This window comes from Harpia harpyja, chromosome 1 (genome assembly GCF_026419915.1).
Source record: "Harpia harpyja isolate bHarHar1 chromosome 1, bHarHar1 primary haplotype, whole genome shotgun sequence".
Classification (NCBI taxonomy): domain Eukaryota; kingdom Metazoa; phylum Chordata; class Aves; order Accipitriformes; family Accipitridae; genus Harpia; species Harpia harpyja.
In genome coordinates, this window is record NC_068940.1 from 29924865 (window position 1) to 29942451 (window position 17587).

Consider the following 17587-nt stretch of genomic DNA (forward strand, 5'->3'; position numbering starts at 1 on the left):
GTAACGCTTCTCACTCTGCTTCACGCCGATGGAGCTAACCTTTGATGGTCATCATGATTCGGCAGTGATAAAACTCAAATTGGTGCTGTTCATGTGAAAATATCCAGGTTCAATGGAGATGCAATCTCCTACCTCAGCTTCAAATGGGTGGGCTGAGGTAGGAGAAGACTTTTGTCCACACCTATGGTGGTGCGAGAGGACATTCCCTTTTCCCTTGACTCCTGAGCGCTTGGACTGCAAGGTGGGGAATTCAGCGATTACCTCAGCCAGGAGGTCTGATCACGGTGAAGGCGGCACCGGCACCCCCCGCTACAGCAACTCCTCAGCAGAAGCAAAGTGTCCTTTTACTCTCTTCCTCTCTCAACATCTCCTGCGGAGCAGGTGGACTCCAGTGCCGAGTGCTTCCCTGGCCCTCCTGGACAGCCAACTGCCACCATACCTCCTACAAAGCCTATTCATAGAGTTCTTATGGGAAATCCCACCCCTGTGGTCACCCCGTGTGCCAGCCGGTTCTGGACACCGAGTTCAGCCGGTCACTGCTTCACGCCATGCAGGCGGGATGCCCAGGTGCTGTAGCAGGCTAAAAGCTGAGCCTGACTTCATCCCCAAAGCTTTTGTGAGAAAGTTGCCCACCGAGCCCCAACTGTGCAGAATATCCTTCTCTTTTCTGCCATTTCCATCCCCCCAACTGCTCCTTGCAGCAGTCCCCCGAGAAAGCTGTGCTTCCATGGCTGACTGAGGCTTGAAAGGGTGTCCATCTTATTTTTAGTGGTCAGCAAAAATACTGCAGTGCACTAGCAAGTTCCTGTAGGCATCCTGTATTACGTGCGTTTGGGTGGAAAACCCCACAACGGGGAAGACCTTCTGCGCTCCACAAGTCCCTCTCCAACGGTGTCATCCTGGGCCCAGTGCAAACTGGATGGTGACACTGGGAATTTTTTGAGAGGTGTCCAGACATCCAGTGGGGTAGAGAGGGCCAACATGATTTACAATGGCGTATTTCAATAATTAATTTCAATGCTCCCATGTCACGGACATCCCCTGTTTGCACCGTACTCCCTCTGGCATGGCTAACCCGTGGCTCAGCTCCCGCAGCACTCGATTCCCACCTCGGGGATCTGTTGGATGGGCACAGTGCGGCTGGCACGGGGCGAGGGGCAGGGAAGAAAAGTGCCCTTCAGCCGGTGAAGTGCCCTCACCTTCCCCCCTGCCTCCAGCCCCGGGCGTGCGGCATGGTGGCCGCCATGCTCTGGCTGGCTCTGCCACCACCGCGCCCTGCACCTCCAGCACCAGCCTCAGACAACTCCCTGACACATCAAATTCCTTTTCCAGGTTCCCACAGCCTCCCAGCTCCTGCTCCTACATCCTCACGCTGGCCCTACCGCTGCTGACAACGCAGGAAGCCCCTCGGTACGCACCACTGCCGTGCCCCCAACCGGCACGGAGCGGGCGCGTGGCCCTGACGGATGGGCATGGAGCACACGCGTGGCACCGCCGGGCAGGTGCGGAGAACACGCAAAGTGCCAACAGACAGACCGGGAGCACATGTGTGTCACGGATGGAGAGACCGGGAGGACGTGTGGTACCCACGGACAGACCAGGAGCACACGCGTGGCAATGCCAGGTGGGCATGGAGCACGCATGTGGCACTGACAGACCGGGAGCACATGCGTGACATGGACAGACAGGCAGGGAGCACGCATGACACTGATAAACAGACCAGGACCACGCTCAGCACCCGGGGACAGAGACCACATGCACGGCACCCATAGACAAACCGGCAGCACACACGCGGCACCACCAGAAACATGGCACACGCGTGTGACTGCCGGAGGGACACAGACCCACCAGCTGCCGACTGGGACGCGCGGCCCCGTCTCGCCCGCCCCGGGCCAGCTGTGACCGCCCACCGCCGAGGACCCCTCGGAGACAGAGGAACGGGACCGTGGCCCGAGCCCCCCCCCGCTCCCCCGCCGCAGTGGCGGGGCTCGGTCACGCCGCGGGACAGCTGCCCGGCCGCAGCCCCCCCCGCCGCCGCCGCCACCGGGAGGATGCTCTCCCGGCTCCTGCCCAGGGACCGGGCGCGGAGGGCGGGGGCGGCTGCGGGGGAGCAGAGCGAGGCACCGGGGCCGGGGTCCGGCCTTTGTCTCTCGCTCCGGGGCTGGTAGAATCTCGACCGCCCCCGGGGCCGAGCTGGAAAGCGGGGTGCGGTTCTCCCGGTCCGGTGGGACAAACCGATCAACCCCCCCCCCCCCCCCCCCGATCGAGGGCGCTGCGGGACGATCCCGGTCTTCCCGGCTTCGTCCCGTTTCGTTCCAGGCCGTACCGGCGGGTGGCGGACCTCGTCGCTACCGCTGCCCCCGCGGCTCCTCCCCGGTTCTGCGGCGGCGGCTCGGCAGGTGCCCGCCTCCGCACCCCCCCCCCCAGCACCCCCCCCACTCCCCGCCGCCCCGTCCCGCCGCACACGTGCGTCCGCGCCCCGCTGGCCCTTTGTCTGGGACCGGCAACGGGACCCGCGGCCCCCGACACCCCCCTCCCCGGTGTCCTGTCCCCCCCCCCCGCTTCCCGGCCCATACGGGCCGGGGAGCGGGGAGGGGGTAGGCGGGGGGTGGGGAAACACATACACCGACCGAGCCGGGGGAGCGCATCCCACCGGCAGCGCTGCGGGGAACGGTGGGCGGCCGGCGCGGAGCACGAGGGCCGGGGCTGGCCCGGGGCGGGGGGGGGGTGTGAAGCGGCGGCCCCGGGGCGGGCCGTCCGTCCGTGGGAGGGGGCGGGCGGTGGCGGTGAAGGGGGGGGGGGGGGGCCGTCGTCGTCGTCGCTGCCGCTCTAACAGGTGGGATCCCGCTGAGAGGAGGAGGCGGCCGGAGGGGGGCGGAGGAGGCAGGGACGGGCGGGCGGGCGGGCGGAGGGAGGGAGGGAGGGGGGGGGGACGACGAGCCGGAGCCGCCTGTGATCCTGTGACAGGAGCGGCTGCTGCTGCTGCTGGCGCCGCCGGTGCCTCCCTCCGCCCCGGCTCGCCGGGTCGCTGTCCGAGCCCCCGGCGCTCCCCCTCCCCTTGCCGCGGCTACCTCCCCCCCCCTCCCCTCCCCTTCCACCCCCCGCCCCCCCCCCTCCCCCTTCCCTCCCTCTCCCTCCCCGCTCCATCCCGGCCGTCGCCCCCGCAGCCCGTCCCGGGCCGCACCAGCGCCAGCGCCGGCCGGGCTTCGCCGCGCCGCGCCGCCTTGCCCCTCCGGCCGCTCCGGGACGGGGCGCGGGACCGGGCGCCGTTCGCCGTTCGTTTGCCGCCGCCGTTGCCGCCGTTTGCCGCCGCCGCCGGCCGGGCGATGCCGAAGCCGCCGCTGCTGCTGCGGGGGAGCCGCCCCGGGGACAGCGAGCTGGGGCGGCAGTTCCGGGACTGGTGCCTGCGCACCTACGGGGACTCGGCCAAAACCAAGACGGTGACCCGGAGCAAGTACCAGCGCATCGCCGAGGTGCTGCAGGGGGGATCCGGCTCCGGCGGCGGCTCCGGCGGGGGGGAGAAAGGCAAGTTCCAGTTCTGGGTCCGGTCCAAGGGCTTCCGCCTGGGAAACGGCACCAGGGAGGCGACGAAGATGGGTCAAGTGGTGGTATATGTGCCGGTGAAAACGGGAACGGTTAGTGCGCTCCGTGCCCCGGGGGCTCTGTGTCTGTCTGTCTGCCTGCCTGTCCGTGTCTGTCTGTCCTCCCCGGGGGTGCGGGCGGGAGGGGGGGGGAGCGGAGAGGAGGGGGGGGGTTGCCCGGGGCGGGGGCGGGCACCCCCGGGGCCCCTGTCCCCGCCACCGCCGCGCCGGCCCTGTCCCGTCAGCACCGGGCGGCCCAGCCCCGCCGCGCCGCCGGCCGCCGGGAGCGCGCATGCCCCATGCGGGGCGCGACGCGGGGCCCGGCCGCTCCCGCAGCCCCCGCCGTTCCCGGGGCACCCGCCGCGCCCCCGCCGCCCCGACCCACCCGGGATGCGGATGGGGAGAGGCGCCCGCCCGGAGCCTTGCACCTTCCGCCGCCCCCCCCCCCCCTCCCCATACCCCCCCCCCCGGTCCCCATCCCCGTCCCCGTCCCATCCGGTGCGGCCGCCGTCCCCGGGCGCTGCCGGCGCGGAGGGGGGGAAGCGACCGTGCCCCGCGCCCGCCGCCGTGCACCTGCCCCCGCGGGGGGGCCGCGCCGCCGCCCGGTACGGGCCCCGCCGCCCCCCCCCCCTCGCCCCCCACCCCCCCCCCTCCGCGCCCCGTCCGATCACGTTCGCCCGGCATTTCCCATCCGCCCCACGGCCGGGGACAGGTCTGCAGTCAAGGGCAGAGAGCGGCGGGGAGGGGGCGCCGGTACCCCCCGCCGCCCCCGCCGCCGCCGCGCCCTGCCCGGCCGCCGCGCCGAGCGGAGCGGAGCGAGCCCGGCCCGCTGCGGCTCGCCCGGCCCCGGCGTCCCGCGGCGCTGCCCGCCCCGGCGCGGCCGCTGCAGCCGGTGCCCCGGGGGGGGTGTGTGTGTGTGTGTGTGTGTGTGTGCGGGCAGCGGCAGAGCCCGGATTAGGGCAGCCCCCCCCCGTCACCCCCCCACACACACTCCCCCCCCGCTCCGCGCCTGCCCGCGGGCCGCCGTCCCGGGAAACTCCCCCGCCGGAGCCTCATTGTTCGGCGCCCCGCCGGGCCGGCGGCGCGGGGCGCACCGGCCGCCTCCCTCCCTCCCTGCCTGCCCGCCTGCTGCCTGCCTGCCTGCCTGCCTGCTGCCTGCCTCCCCGCCCCGCCGCCGCCCGGGGCTGCCCCGCCGCCCCATTGTTCCCGTCCCGAGCGCGCCCCGTTCCCCGGCGCGGAGGGAAACGCGCAACTTTCGCGGCCCCCCCCCCCCGCCCCCCCCACCGGCCCTGCGCGCAGGGGTGCGCCCGGCGCGGCGGCGGCGTTCCCCCGGCCCCGCTGCCCCCGCGCTGCCCGGGGGAGGAAGGGGGGTTTTGGGGGGGGGGGGTCGGCCCGCTGCCCCGCCGGGGACCGCTGCGGGCCAGCGGGCACAGAAGGGCTCCGGGAGGGATTTTTTTTTTTTTTTTTTTTTTCCCCTCTCCTCGTCCCTCCCCTCCTCTCCCCGCTGCTGCTGCTGCTGCCGCTGCTCTAAAGGGTGCAGTGTTTTCTGTGCACACACAGACTCCAGCATTGATGTGGCTGGAGGATGCTTCCATTGAGGGCAGCCCATCTGTGGCAAATGCTTCTAAACGCACTATTTACCTCCCATCTGGTCTGCCTTATTATTGGGGGGAGGGGGAAGGGTCATTATTTCTCCCTTTCCCTTCGTGGTGCTCAGAGGCGCCTTTCTTTCTCCCCTTGCAGCCCCCCTCCCCCATGCCATGCCCCAAAAAAATTCTTTGCCATTTTTTTTTGAGACCTCTTCGCGGCCCTCCTCTCCCGCTCGCCCCCCCCAAAGAGCCCCTGCCAAGGGCGGATCAGGAGCGGTACCCCCTTCTGCAGATACGGCACTTCCCCCGGGTCCTCTCCATCTAGCCGGCGACTCTATCCCAGATCTTCCAAATGCTGCAGAGTCATGGTACCCCAGAGAGGCCAAGCCAGACTCCCTCGACCCTGCTGCTAGCTAGACGCCCCCTCCCCTTTGTCCGTGAGGGAGTCCCCAGGGTCAGCAGCTCAACCAGGCTGGCACAAGCCCGCGTATTCCCAAAGGGCTTCTGCACAGATGAAGTTTCAGCGAGGAGCGCGTCTAGGCCCCCACATCTTCCGTGGCAGAGTCCCTGCAGGCTACAGATAGGAGATACACCCAGACTCCCGTAAACCAACAAACAAAAAGCAGGCATGCCCTCGGGGGACAACTGAATTTTCCACGGGGCAATATTGCTTATTTCCCAGAGCCCGCGGTGCCTGCTGGGCGTTAGGGCTGGGAGCGCTTTACAGAGCCCCGGGCTGTCGGGAAGACCAGTCATCGCGCTCCCCCAAATCCTCTGGCAACGGGTCTGTAGAAGTTGCTGCCTCCTGGCCCCCCTGTCCTGGCCCTCCCCAGCCCCACCGTGCCCCTCTCTGCCGGGAGTCCCGTGGACCGTTTCAGACGGATGCAGTTGCTGCCTTTTGGTTTTGCCTGAAGTGGCTCTCAAATTTAGAGATAACTTGACAGGGATTTTCTTCAGCTCCTGATAATTCAGTGCTCTCTTCATCCTCCGTGGTTTGGGCTGGGCTTGTGGGTGTATTTCATTTCTCTCATGCATGCAGTCAAATAATTCATGAAGCTGATAGGAGCCTTTTGCTCGACAGTAAAGCGTGTATTCTGGTTTAATGCCTGTTCAGCTGCTTTTCCCAAATACTTCTGGAGCGGCGTTTCGGTTGCTTTCTCCTGGCCGTGCTCCTCAGCAACCTGATACGGCTCATCCTGTCCGCTTGTCCTTCTCGGAGCACATCTGCCGGAGAAGCACTGCGCTCGGGACTGTCCCACGGCTGAAGAGACAGGCAAAACACACACAGCCCGGGTGCAGCCGAGGGGGAGGCGGGGGGGTGTGCGCAGCTCTGCTGTATCTGCAGGTTGCTACAGGAAATCCAAGGTACCGGGAGTGAAAGCCAGAAGAGAGGTGGTAAAGAGCGTGTAGAGGGCAGCAGTGGGGATAAGATCTTGCCTTCCCCTGACAGGGCTGGGGCCACTCCTCCTCTGGAAAAAAAAAAAAAAATCCCAAACCCCAAAAATAATGACCCTCCAGCAGCAACCTGGTAGAACTGTTCCTTTTGGCTTAGGCATTCTGAGCTGGTTCGTGTATTTTCTGTGCATCCGTAGCGAAAACATAATTAACATGTGGTTATTATTTTCTCTCCTGAGTAACTTTCCCTTGCCCTCCTCCAGGCCTCTCATCAGAACAGGCCTAATCAGATTTGGGTGGCTTGAGAGCTGGGGACTGTGCACTGAGAAGGGGGCATCTGCCTTAGGTGGTGGTCAGAGCAGATGGTGGTCTTCTCAAAGAATGCACTGGGAATAGGAACAGCAGTGTGGATGGATGTCTGGCACAGAGACTGTTCAGATTTCTTTTTCCCAGATGAACGTCCCAAAGATGCTGGACATTTAACACATACAATTAAAAAAAACCCTACGCAGATAAACACATGGGGTTTAGCAGTGTAGGACGTTGTTGTCTGACAGCCCTATCCACATACGGGCTGGATGCTGCATCCTTCAGGTCAGGGAGTCGGAAAAAAAACACGTTTAGGCTGTACTGAGGAGGAGGAGGAGGGTATCTTTGTGTGCTACTGCAGCACAGACAATGGATACAGCCCAAAGTGCCCAGCTCTGCCCTTTCACGTGGCTAACACGTGCTAAGGTGTAAAACACCTCATTATCCGCAGAGTGGACTGAACCCCAGTAACGGATGCGCAGCACTCTCCCTTCTCCCCAGATTTGCTAAGAACTGTGGGAGAATTTGTTCGTGACAAGGTGCTAAGATGCAGTTCATTATAACCTCGTGTCCCTCTTGTCCTCAGTATTTAGCATCATTTAGACAGTCTTTCTCATACAAATGTAGAGTGAGATGGAGACTCGGCGCGGGGAAAGGGACTCGGCGCGGGGAAAGGGACAGCGCTTTGTGACAACCAGCGATGCAGATGGGTTTGGCTCTAGCAGCAGGGTGTGCAGGGGAGGGTTAGCCTCAGACTTCGGTTCAGGCAGTTGCTGCGGGAGTGGTTACGCACACTCTCTAAATCAATGCTGTACTTCACCGTGCGTGGTGGGAGCTTGTCACAACTCCGGAGTGGTGGCCAGCCTCGCAGGACAGATTCATCCTGGCAGCCCGTGATGCAGGCTGGAGGATTGCGGGATGAGGCAGGGGGGAAGCCTGGTGTCAGACCGGCCCTTCGGGGACTGTGCGGAGGCTCGGGGATTGGGTAGGCTCTGCAGCGCTGCCCGCATTTCATTTTGCTTTCCTGCTCTCTCCCCGTCCCCTGCAGAGCTGACAGGAGGTTTTGGGGTTCCTGTGGGCACTGCTAAAAGGCTGAGGACATCTGTGCGGGTGGGTTGCTGTTGTGGTACAAGTACAGTTCACCTGTGCTGGCTCCCCCGGAGCCAGATGTTCGAAATTATTTCACAGTTGTGCCTGGTGAAATTCAGCCGAGGAAAGGTACCATAGCCGGGCGAGCGCTATAAAGAGAATTGAAGAGACCAAAAAGCAAAATGGGTGGAGGCCTTTCACTGACAGCAGGAAAAACATCACACGGGACACCAGCTAAATCTGACAGTACAGCCTATCCCTAAATATGCTTTAGCTCCGGAGACAGAGAGCGTTGTGATGTGAAAGCCATGATGCCAGGCCTTGGGACAGCACGGCACAGTGGCAGAACGCTTGAGCTGAGAAGCCGGGCATGTTGGAAAGATGCTGCTCCAACAGCTAATAGAGGCTACATTTTTCCTGGTACAAGTACCCTTCAATGCCCATATTCAGTGCCCCAAAAAGCTGCACATCTATAACTTCTAAGAACATTAGTCAACAGAAGGTTTTCACTATGTGAATAACCACTTAGGCTTTCTGTGGGCTTCAAGTGATAAAAAAAAATAAATCAAGACCATTCAGAAGAGCCTTAGACAAGGCAAATGGGCCTGAGGGTATTATCTGAGAAATTCTCTATTACTTCTACAGCACAAGCCTTACTTAGAGCATACAGAGCCTACACCTGCTATGAAATAGCCTACCCCTGAGTGTGTGGGGCAGCGCTGGCTTTGTCAAGGAGCTGAACCAATGGCAGTTTTACATTTAAATGTGCACTTAGGAGACCGGCACAATGCTGGCCCAGGTGCGTGGTCCCAGCCAACCCAGTCTAGAGAAAATCTCCTACATCAGCATCCCTTCCAGATTCGGCTCCAAGTTTGCACAACGTGAGTCGCAGTTTTTACTTCTGAAGCTGCTTGTGGTAAGAGTCACAGCACTGATACCTAGTCCTCTGGGCCCGAGAGCTGGCTTAAGCTCACCAGGCAGCAGCAAAAGCCTCCAGTACCTTTGCACAGTGAATTTAAAGAGCTCTGACGATCTGCAGTTACCCAGACTGGCAGAATGAAGTTCCTCGCCAAGCCAGGAGCAGGAGATCTGGCAGCAGAGCCTGTTTCCAGCTCCTGCCCACTCCCACCCCTCTGGGACAGCCTGCCGAAGCCGCTTCTGGGGATAAGGGGGGAAACCAGCATCTAATTCAGTCCTTGCTTTTTTTCTGCCAAGACTGCAAGCCTGATTATAAGGCAGCCCCACCGTGGTCGTTAGTATTGCGGTACGGCACACGTGGCGCAGCTCCAGTGGGAGATACCACCATCCCCAGACAGCTCCAGCCTTGGGGACTGGCTTTGGTCACCAACGCTCATCAGACCTGGAGTCGCATCAGCAAAGGTCCCACATCCCACCACTCCTCCCGGTCCCAGTCCCCTGATAGATATCTGACTGAACAGTTTCTAAAAGAATAATCTCTCTGCCATCTACACTATACATCCTATGTGATTCCAGAAACATCGACGGCATTGCTGATCCGAGAGGAACAGCATTTTTTGGATAACTTTCACCCAAAAGTTGTCTCCCTCACCCCACAATTGCTTTCAGATTTGTGGTTCTTGGTAGGTATTGCTCTGAAGAAGGTAAAAAAGCAAACAAAGCAAGCACAGCTCTGCAAGGCCTTGTTAAATGAAGCTAAAATGGAAGGGAAAGAAATCCAGGTCTGATGAGGTGCCGTTGTTCCAACTCCTCAGGTTACTTCCCACCTTTGCAAAGGAAGAGGGGTCCAAGCGCTCAGGGCCCTGAATTAACAAGGAGCTGAGACGACTGTCAGTAAGAGCGATATGTAGGCTGTTCTCACCTCTCCTCGCAGGCTGTGACTCAGAGGGGCTTGCTCTGACCACGAGCAGGCAGGGGAATTTGGTCACTAAGGACAGCAGCAGAGCCCTGGAAAGGTGGCCACACTCCTTTCAATGATTCTTTCTCAAGAATCTCTTTGTCCAAACCATTCTCAGCAATAATCTCCTGCTAATATCACTTCTTCAGTTTTGTTTTTGCTGTTATGTTAGGCCTGATATGAGCAGTCTGTGAACTTACGTTGTGGACAATCAAATGGCAGGGAAACCACAGAGGCGTGGAGGAGCATCGATGGGGCGTCCATTCACCTGGCCCACGCGGATGCTCTGGCTTCACAAAACCTTGTCTGCATTGCCGTGACAGAGGAATGCATATTCATACCTCTTTCCTAGTGCAAATTAGCAATTACCTTCCCTGATTTTATATTAGCTCTGCCCACCTCTAAAGAATTGCATCGAGATGGGCCAAAGCCACCACTGAGTTTCAGTGTCTGATTTAATTAGCTGATTGTAGCGAGGGCAGGTACCTGTTGGCCAAAATCGTCATCTTTTTTGGAATGCTGCTGACTGCCACTTTTATGGCTGGTGCCAAAGACTAGCAATTTATTTGAGGAGAAATAGCTGCAGACTGTATGTGCGTGTATATGGGAGCAGACAGTAAGAGCAGAGGTTTGGCGCAACGGTTTCTTTCCTGCGTGCCTGAGATTAAGGCAGCAGTCATTGAAAGTTAAGCGGAGGCTGGTTGTGTCTTACCAGCGCGGTACAGGGCCTTTCATGGAATGACAGGTGGGAAAACGAGACACTGCGCGAATGATTTCTCTCTGTCCTCGCTCTGCTTCAGCTCGGCAGCCCAGGAGGATGCGTTTCCCTTTGGACACACAGGCAGAGGCAATGCTAGCGGCTCAGATGGACCTGTTCCTTGCTGAGAGGGAAGGGTTGTTCTGGGGAAGGTGGGGTAACTCAGTCTCTGTGGCTCAGAGTTTGGGCTTTCCGCTTGCCAGATACGGTGATGGGTCGGTGTTATGGGAGTCTCTGGGCTAAAAATGAATTCAGACTCATCAGGTGCCCCCCACCCCCCAAAAAAAGGATAGTTTGGGACTCCTGGCTTGGCTCGCATTTGAAGGAGTGATCTCAAAGCAAACCCTGAGTCATCCACTCACCCACGCTGTCGAGACATCCAAAACCTGGGTTTCAGTGCTGCGAGCACCATCCGCACTGGTGCCCAGGTACCGACGGGGCGTTCCAGTTTGCAGTCTCCCGGCACTGGGACAAGCAGCCAGCCCAGAGGAGCTGGTCCCTTGGGGATGCTTTCGGGTTTGTCATTTCCCATCATCAGTTTGGACGCCGGTCGTGCGGCTCCCCGAGCCGGGACCAGGCGTGTGTGCCGGGCTGGGAGGAGGCCTGCCTGCTCCCACTCACCTGTGTCGGGTGTTTGGATCCAGCAGAAAGCCCTTGAGCTGGTGACAAAGGTCTGGATGTGGGCTGGAAAGTACAGTCCTGTCTCTTAGCAACTGGTTCCTACCTCTGAGCTCTCGGAGCCGTGTGTGGGACAGAGAGCATCAGTCACGCTCCTGCTGCAGCAGCAACGCGCGAGGAGGGGATGGGGGATCAGGCCGGCTCCAGCCACTACCAAGACGCTTAAAGAAGCTCAGGCATTTCTAACACAAGCAGTCATCTGTGAGTCCTAATCAAAGCTTCGGTTTAATTGCTTTCCTCGTGCCCTTCTCTGCACGGCGAACGGAGCACCGATTGGCTGGCTGCGGCGGCTGCCTGCCAGCTACCTCGAGAGGCTGCTCTGCACTGCCCCGGCTTTTTTGGTCACAGGGGTGGGGACCAGGGAGGGAGGAGGAAGAGGGAGGACATGGCCCATGTATTTCTAGAAAAATTAGATGTCATAGGGTCCTTCCCTGAACCGCTCTGCACTGCGCTTGGGAATCCCCTGTCCCTCTTACGGACATTTGCATTGCTATTTTCTCTCACGGTGCTCGGTTCTGCTGTTTCACCCTCGTGTTTCCTCCTCCTAACCAAAAGCAACTCCTCTCTGGTGAGTGTTTCTCAGAGGCTCCCTTGCCAAGCACTGTTCCATAAACATTTTCACGAATCCTCTGCTTTGTCCTCCTAATTAACCATCCAATTGGCCCCCAATGGAGCCTTCACCTCTCCTGTGAAGATCCTGCTTGCACAGATTATAACCTGTCAGCTGCCAATTTATTCCTCACGCAGAGGGCAGGTTATATTAATTGTCTGGCTTCCCTGCCCCGTTTAGTTTGCCCTCCCTTTCTTCTGCTCCCAGTAGCATCCCTGTTTGGAGACACGGATTCACAGAAAACCAGGGGGACCCAGATGTGAGGCCGCTCCGTATGTCCAACCTGCAGTGATGTGGCATTAGACCAGATGTGATGGGATGTTGCTGGCTTGTGTCAGACCTGGGAGAGGGGTCTCTGTGGATGGATTACCATGACAGAGCATTAAAGAACATGCTTGACTTCTGCTCCCCCCATGTGTAGTCTCAGTCAAGAGCTCAAAAAAATCCACTTGGTTGTCCCAGGTTAATGGGGATTCCTTCCTGGGTGTTATTTACAAGTTAGAGCTCGGCTTTTGGAAGAGTTGGGGTCCACCTAGTGTGGTTATGATGGAAACAAGCCAGAATACAGAGAGGGTTTACCTGAATGCAGGGAGAGACCTGATGATAGATTTCCATCGATGTCTCTCTCCTGTGCCCCCCTCCCCGACTCCCAGTACAGGACCCCCCTGTCCTTGCAGAGCCACGTGTGCAGCCCAGAACAAATAGGAGTGCCTGCTCTCACCGAGGGTAGCTGTCGTGTGTTTTGCTGGGTTCCTGTGTTGGGAAAGGGGGTGATGGAGTCCGATGTGACCATTGTGGTTTGGCACTGTCTGCATTTAAGGCGCAGTATTCTTGAACCCAGCGTGCGCTCACAGGGAGCAGCAGCAAGCGATGTGGTGGTACTCGGGTGTAAAGCGGGAGACAGGCATTTCCAGGCTCCGGCATCAGGGACGGGCTGTGCTGAAGCTACTGCAGCGCGGCGCGGCACGGCTCGAGTCCTCGGCAGTGCCCTTACCTGGCAAGGAGGCTGGGTTTTGGGAGGGGAGGGTGTGCAAGCGTTTTACCCCCCTTCAAACGGCTGCTGAGCTGTCAGCATTTTCCTAGAGGCACATCTTGCTGTTCCTGTGGGAGTCTCCGACTGTGGCCCACATACTCTGAATTGCCAGGGAACAGGGAGCTGACACCAGGATGCCATGCATCCAGGGCTCAGCATCTCATCCCGGCCTGACCTTGATTCACTGTAGCATCATTTGTAACTTATTTTACATAATTTTGCTTGCCAGTGATGAGCTGAACTGCCGCTGTGGCTCTGTGCCTCCTCCTACTTAGTTTCATTTTGACATCACCGTGTCCTCTCTGTAGGTATGGTGATGTCGCCCAGCTGCCCTAACACTGCTGGGTCTATTCCCAGGAAGAGAGGGGTCACCTTGCTGTGACAGGTAACCTCATCACTTGTTACAGTGCCTTGTCGCCCTCCAACTTGAAAGATTTTGCTTTGGTGGTGATCTTTATTAGATTAGTGCCTCGGCGCTGTGGAGATTGCTCACAGTGATAAGTTACTTCAAGGAAAACCCAGCTCTAAACGTGTTCTGAGTTTGTGGTACAGCTATATATTTTCAATATTTTTTAGATTTCTAGTTTTAGATTTCTTTCATGATGCTATGGAATACAAACGCTCTTCTAATTATAAATGCAGTTTACCATTTTCCCCCCTTTTTTCCACCCTGGTAGCATGCCCCCCCAAATCACCTAAGCCAAGATCATTATGACATTAGGAAATTGCTACCCATCTTTGCAGATTTATTAAAAAAAACCCCATACTCACATTTTAACTCTGCCTATTTAAAAATAGTCAGAAATACTCCAACATTATAATAATCCCTAAATAATAATGTCTGTGATACCTTCCCTGTTAGCGAGCCACGGTGCGGCACTTCTCCCGCACAGGTCACAGCACGCCGCAGAGCCGAGCAGTGCAATGGTCCCCAGTTGACGGGTGGGGAAGACCACGGCCCCGGAGGAGCGATTTCCCGGGCAGGTCAGTCGGGTGCTCTGCTCACGAGGTTGCAGCAGCCTTTTTCACCAAACCCAAGAGAAACGGTGCTCCAACGGCAGCTTAGGCTGCTCCACGGCACCCGGTATTTTGTTACCTTCGCAACAGCCTGCTTGCCTGCCCCGTAACCCTGCCCGCAGGCAGCACAGCGCAGGCAGGGCAGTGCCAGCTCCCCGCTCGTTCCTGGCAGGCGGGCACGGGGTCACGTTTATTGGGGAGCGCTGTGCTTACCTCTGCGTGCCAGATTCAGCTGCTCCTCCGGCTTCCCCGGCCAGCACGCAGCCCGGTGCTCACAGGGAGGCAGCTCTGCTCTCCTGTGCCATGCAAAATGTCCTCTGCCGCCTGGGCAGAGCGGGCATCCGAGCGAGCCTCTCTGCCTGCTGGGCTTCTTCTCGGCAGGCCCGGGATGGAGGGCAGCCCTGTTCCCCAGGGGAGCAGCCGCCCACCAGGCCCTGCGCCCACCCGTCTCTCCTTGGCACCGGCCGGCGTCCCGCGGCAAAGGCTGCAGCCCACCTGAGCCCTCTCGGCAGCTGGAGGCAGGGCTGCCATTTCCAGGCTCGCCCCTCCCAGGCTGCTGTGTTTTCATTCCCAGGCCTGGGAGCCGGGAGAGGAATAAGCCGAGGTCAGAGCAAAGGCCTGGACCCATCTCGATGGCTCAGCTGCGGCTGCTGAAAAAGCAGCTCGCTTGTAAGAGGTGCCTGTCCCCCGCTATAAGACATATACCTCAGCTTTGTTTGCCGTCTAAAAATAATGCGCCCGGCTCCCCCTCACAAGGAAGTATTTACTTTGCAAAAAAAAAAAAAAAGTATTGTGTACAGTTCTGGGTAGAGAAACAATGTGAAAGCACCCAGTGCAGGCTGGCGGCCGCCTCGGGCACGCCAGTCCGCCGGCTTCTGGCCTGAGTCAACGTGTAGCTTTGGGAAAATGACTTATTCTTTGTGCCTTGGTTTCCCCCGGAGAAATGAACTCTCCTGGGCTGGAGTGACACTCAGCTGATCAGCAGAGCCGGGGCTGTTTTTACTGCAGTAAGTAGGACTGAGGCTGTAAGTACAGGATGGGGCTTCACATTTGCTTGGTGGTTCGTGCAAAATGACATATAAATGCTTAGCGCAGAGAAACATCATCAACATTTTAGCAACCACTTTCCCCCCATTTTTCAACCAGAAATGATCAGAAAAATTTCCCAGCAAAGTATTTCCAGGAGAAAAAAGATCAAAATCTGTAAGTGAGAGCTTTTCCCATATTCTTCTGTCGGGTTCTTTTTATTATGAGCAATACAGCTGATATTGTTCTCAGCCTAGCATTTCCCCAGTGCCTATTTCTAAAGCACGCACTGTGCCCGTGGCATGAGGGACAAGAGGAAGAGGGAAGTTCGAGGAATCTAGCTCTTCATTCTCACAGCATTAGCAGAGGGAGCCTGCTGTGGTTTAACATATCCCCCGCAAAAGCTGCTTTCATCCTACACCTAAATACCATGAGGAGTGAACTTCCTAAAGCCCTGGAGAAGTCTAAATATAGAAGCCAATCAAGGGCTGACTTCCCAGAGATGAGAAGTACCAAGAACAGTTTCTTGATCAAAAGTTGTAAGAGTCCATATTGAAATAAAACGTCTGTTTCAGTACTGAAGCCTGTGCAGAAGGAGTAATTGCAGAGGTGGGCTGTGCTCCGCGTGCTCGCCACTCCGTCTGCCGGTGGTACCCACGGTGCCGGGCGCGGGAGGCAGCCGGGGAGGCAGTGGGCTGCCCAGGGAAGTGGACTCGAGGTATCATCTCTGAAGCACCTGACGGGGATGTCTCTGACGGCAGGGCAGGATTTCATCCCTTGCTGTATGTTGCAGTTTCTGTCCAACCGCTTTTTCCTGTGCACGTCCGCCCCCCGTTACAGCTAATAATTTTTTTTCAGAAGAACAAAAATTTCCTTAGAACAAAACACAACTTGTAGGAAATTAGAAAGGCACCTTAAAGAGGGAAGAGCAGCAGAGTGCTCAGATAAAACACAAACCCAGGTTTGCTAATCTCAAAACAGGTATGTGACGGCACCTTTGCGCATGCAGCAGAGGGAACCACCGAGGGCTTACAGTAAGGGCGAGGGATGGCTGATTGCCGCAGAGATAGCGCTGCCAGGCGTGGGCTGGGGAAACCGCGGTCACACCGTGGGGCTGCTCGCCGCAGCGCCGGACGGGGAAACCCTGATCCTGACCCGGCTGGGGGGACAGCAGCCGTGCCCCGCTGCGGGCGGGCAGCAGGAACGCAGGCAGAGCGAACGACGCTGCCTCTCTCCTGCGTGCAAGGGAGGTGACCTTGAGGGGCAGCTCGATACAGCTGGCCCCAGACCTCCCGTACGGGTGTCCCGGGGATGAGAGTGACAGCAGCCCTTCCAGACAGCAGCAGGAAAATGAGAGTTTAACGTGCCAAGAGACTCTGTACTGAGGCGGGGGGGGGGGGGAGATGCTGTGGCTGGGAGGTAGAGAGATGAACGCTTTCACGTGGGAAGTATGAGAAGAGGCGAGGGCAGAGGGTCTGCTCCTCGGCCAGAGAACAGAGTGCAGCCATTATCAGGCAGGGCTCTGCTGGCAGGAAGCGGCTTTTGACTCACAGGAAGCCAGATTCGGGTGGTATCGGCCCCTCACGCGAAGGCCAGGGCAGCATTTTATCTGCCGTGGAGCACAGCAGATGGGGAAGCAGTCGGCACTCCCTGCCGTCCCGCTCCTGCTCCAGCACCCGTGCCCGATGGCCCTCCAGCATCCCCCCCCCCTGAAAAGGGATGCTTCCCTGTGGAGCAGCGGAGCGGGGGCAGCTTCGCAGGCCCCAGGAGAGCTGCCAGCCCCGCTGGAGGAGGCAGAGATTCCCCCCGCTGGCCAGTGCCAGGGCAGAGCCAGGACCCTCCAGGCTGTTGGCCCCAGCCCGGGGAAGGTACCGCATCCTCCAGCAGGCCCAGTGGGTCTGAAGAGGAGCTGGGAGCACTCAGACTTTGGTGAGCCGGCTCCCTGGCTTGCAGCTCGGATTAAATCCTCCCAGACTCTCCCAGATCAGAGCCCGAGGTGGGGAAGGGCTTGCAGGGACAGGGAGCCCGCTGCTCATCCCTTGGCCTTTCTGTAGAGCTGCCCTGGGCTGGGAGTCTGGTTTCGCATGGGGTGGAGGTCACCGCCGAGGGGATCGGGTGGCAGCTGCCGGCCTTAGACCTGCTGCCCCGCCGAAAACCCGGTTTGCTCGTCAGCGCTGCAGTTCAGCTGTGAATCCCTCCGATTAGGACAGTTTTCACGCACGTGCTGGGTAGCTGAGGAATGGCTGCAGGGGCCTGTGGAGACCCAGCGGGTCACTGGGAGCCGAAGGAGCCGGCCAGGTGGAGGAGGCTGGCCGCGGACGCATGCGGGTGCCGCTGTCGGGCTCTAAGGCAGGGCAGGTCCGTGTGGGAGACATGGCAGGGCTACCGTGAGGGGCTCGGAGAGAAGCAGGGAGCAGGCAAGGGCGGCAGGAGCCCGCCCTGTACCCGGGGCCTGCCCACACCCAGGCTCCGTCAAGCTGCCTGCGGCCCGGCAGGCTGCCCGCAGCCAGGGGCCGGGCGTGTCGGGGCCCTGCCCGCAGCCTGAGGCCCCGGCGTAGCCTGTGTGTCTGGGGGGGGGGGGGGGGCCTGCCCGCAGCCGGTAGCCGGACAGTGCCGGGTGGGGCCCT

At 59.4% G+C, this 17587-nt stretch overlaps 1 protein-coding gene across 1 annotated transcript in view; it reads left to right on the top strand.

Moving 5' to 3' along the window:
- Window positions 1-3311: 3311 nt before the first annotated feature.
- Window positions 3312-17587, top strand: part of NOL4L (nucleolar protein 4 like) — a 66081-nt gene continuing 51805 nt past the window's right edge. The window contains exon 1 of the mRNA XM_052783354.1: window positions 3312-3635. Coding sequence (XP_052639314.1) covers window positions 3327-3635 — 309 coding nt within the window. The 5' untranslated portion in view covers window positions 3312-3326. The remainder of the gene's footprint in view (window positions 3636-17587) is intronic.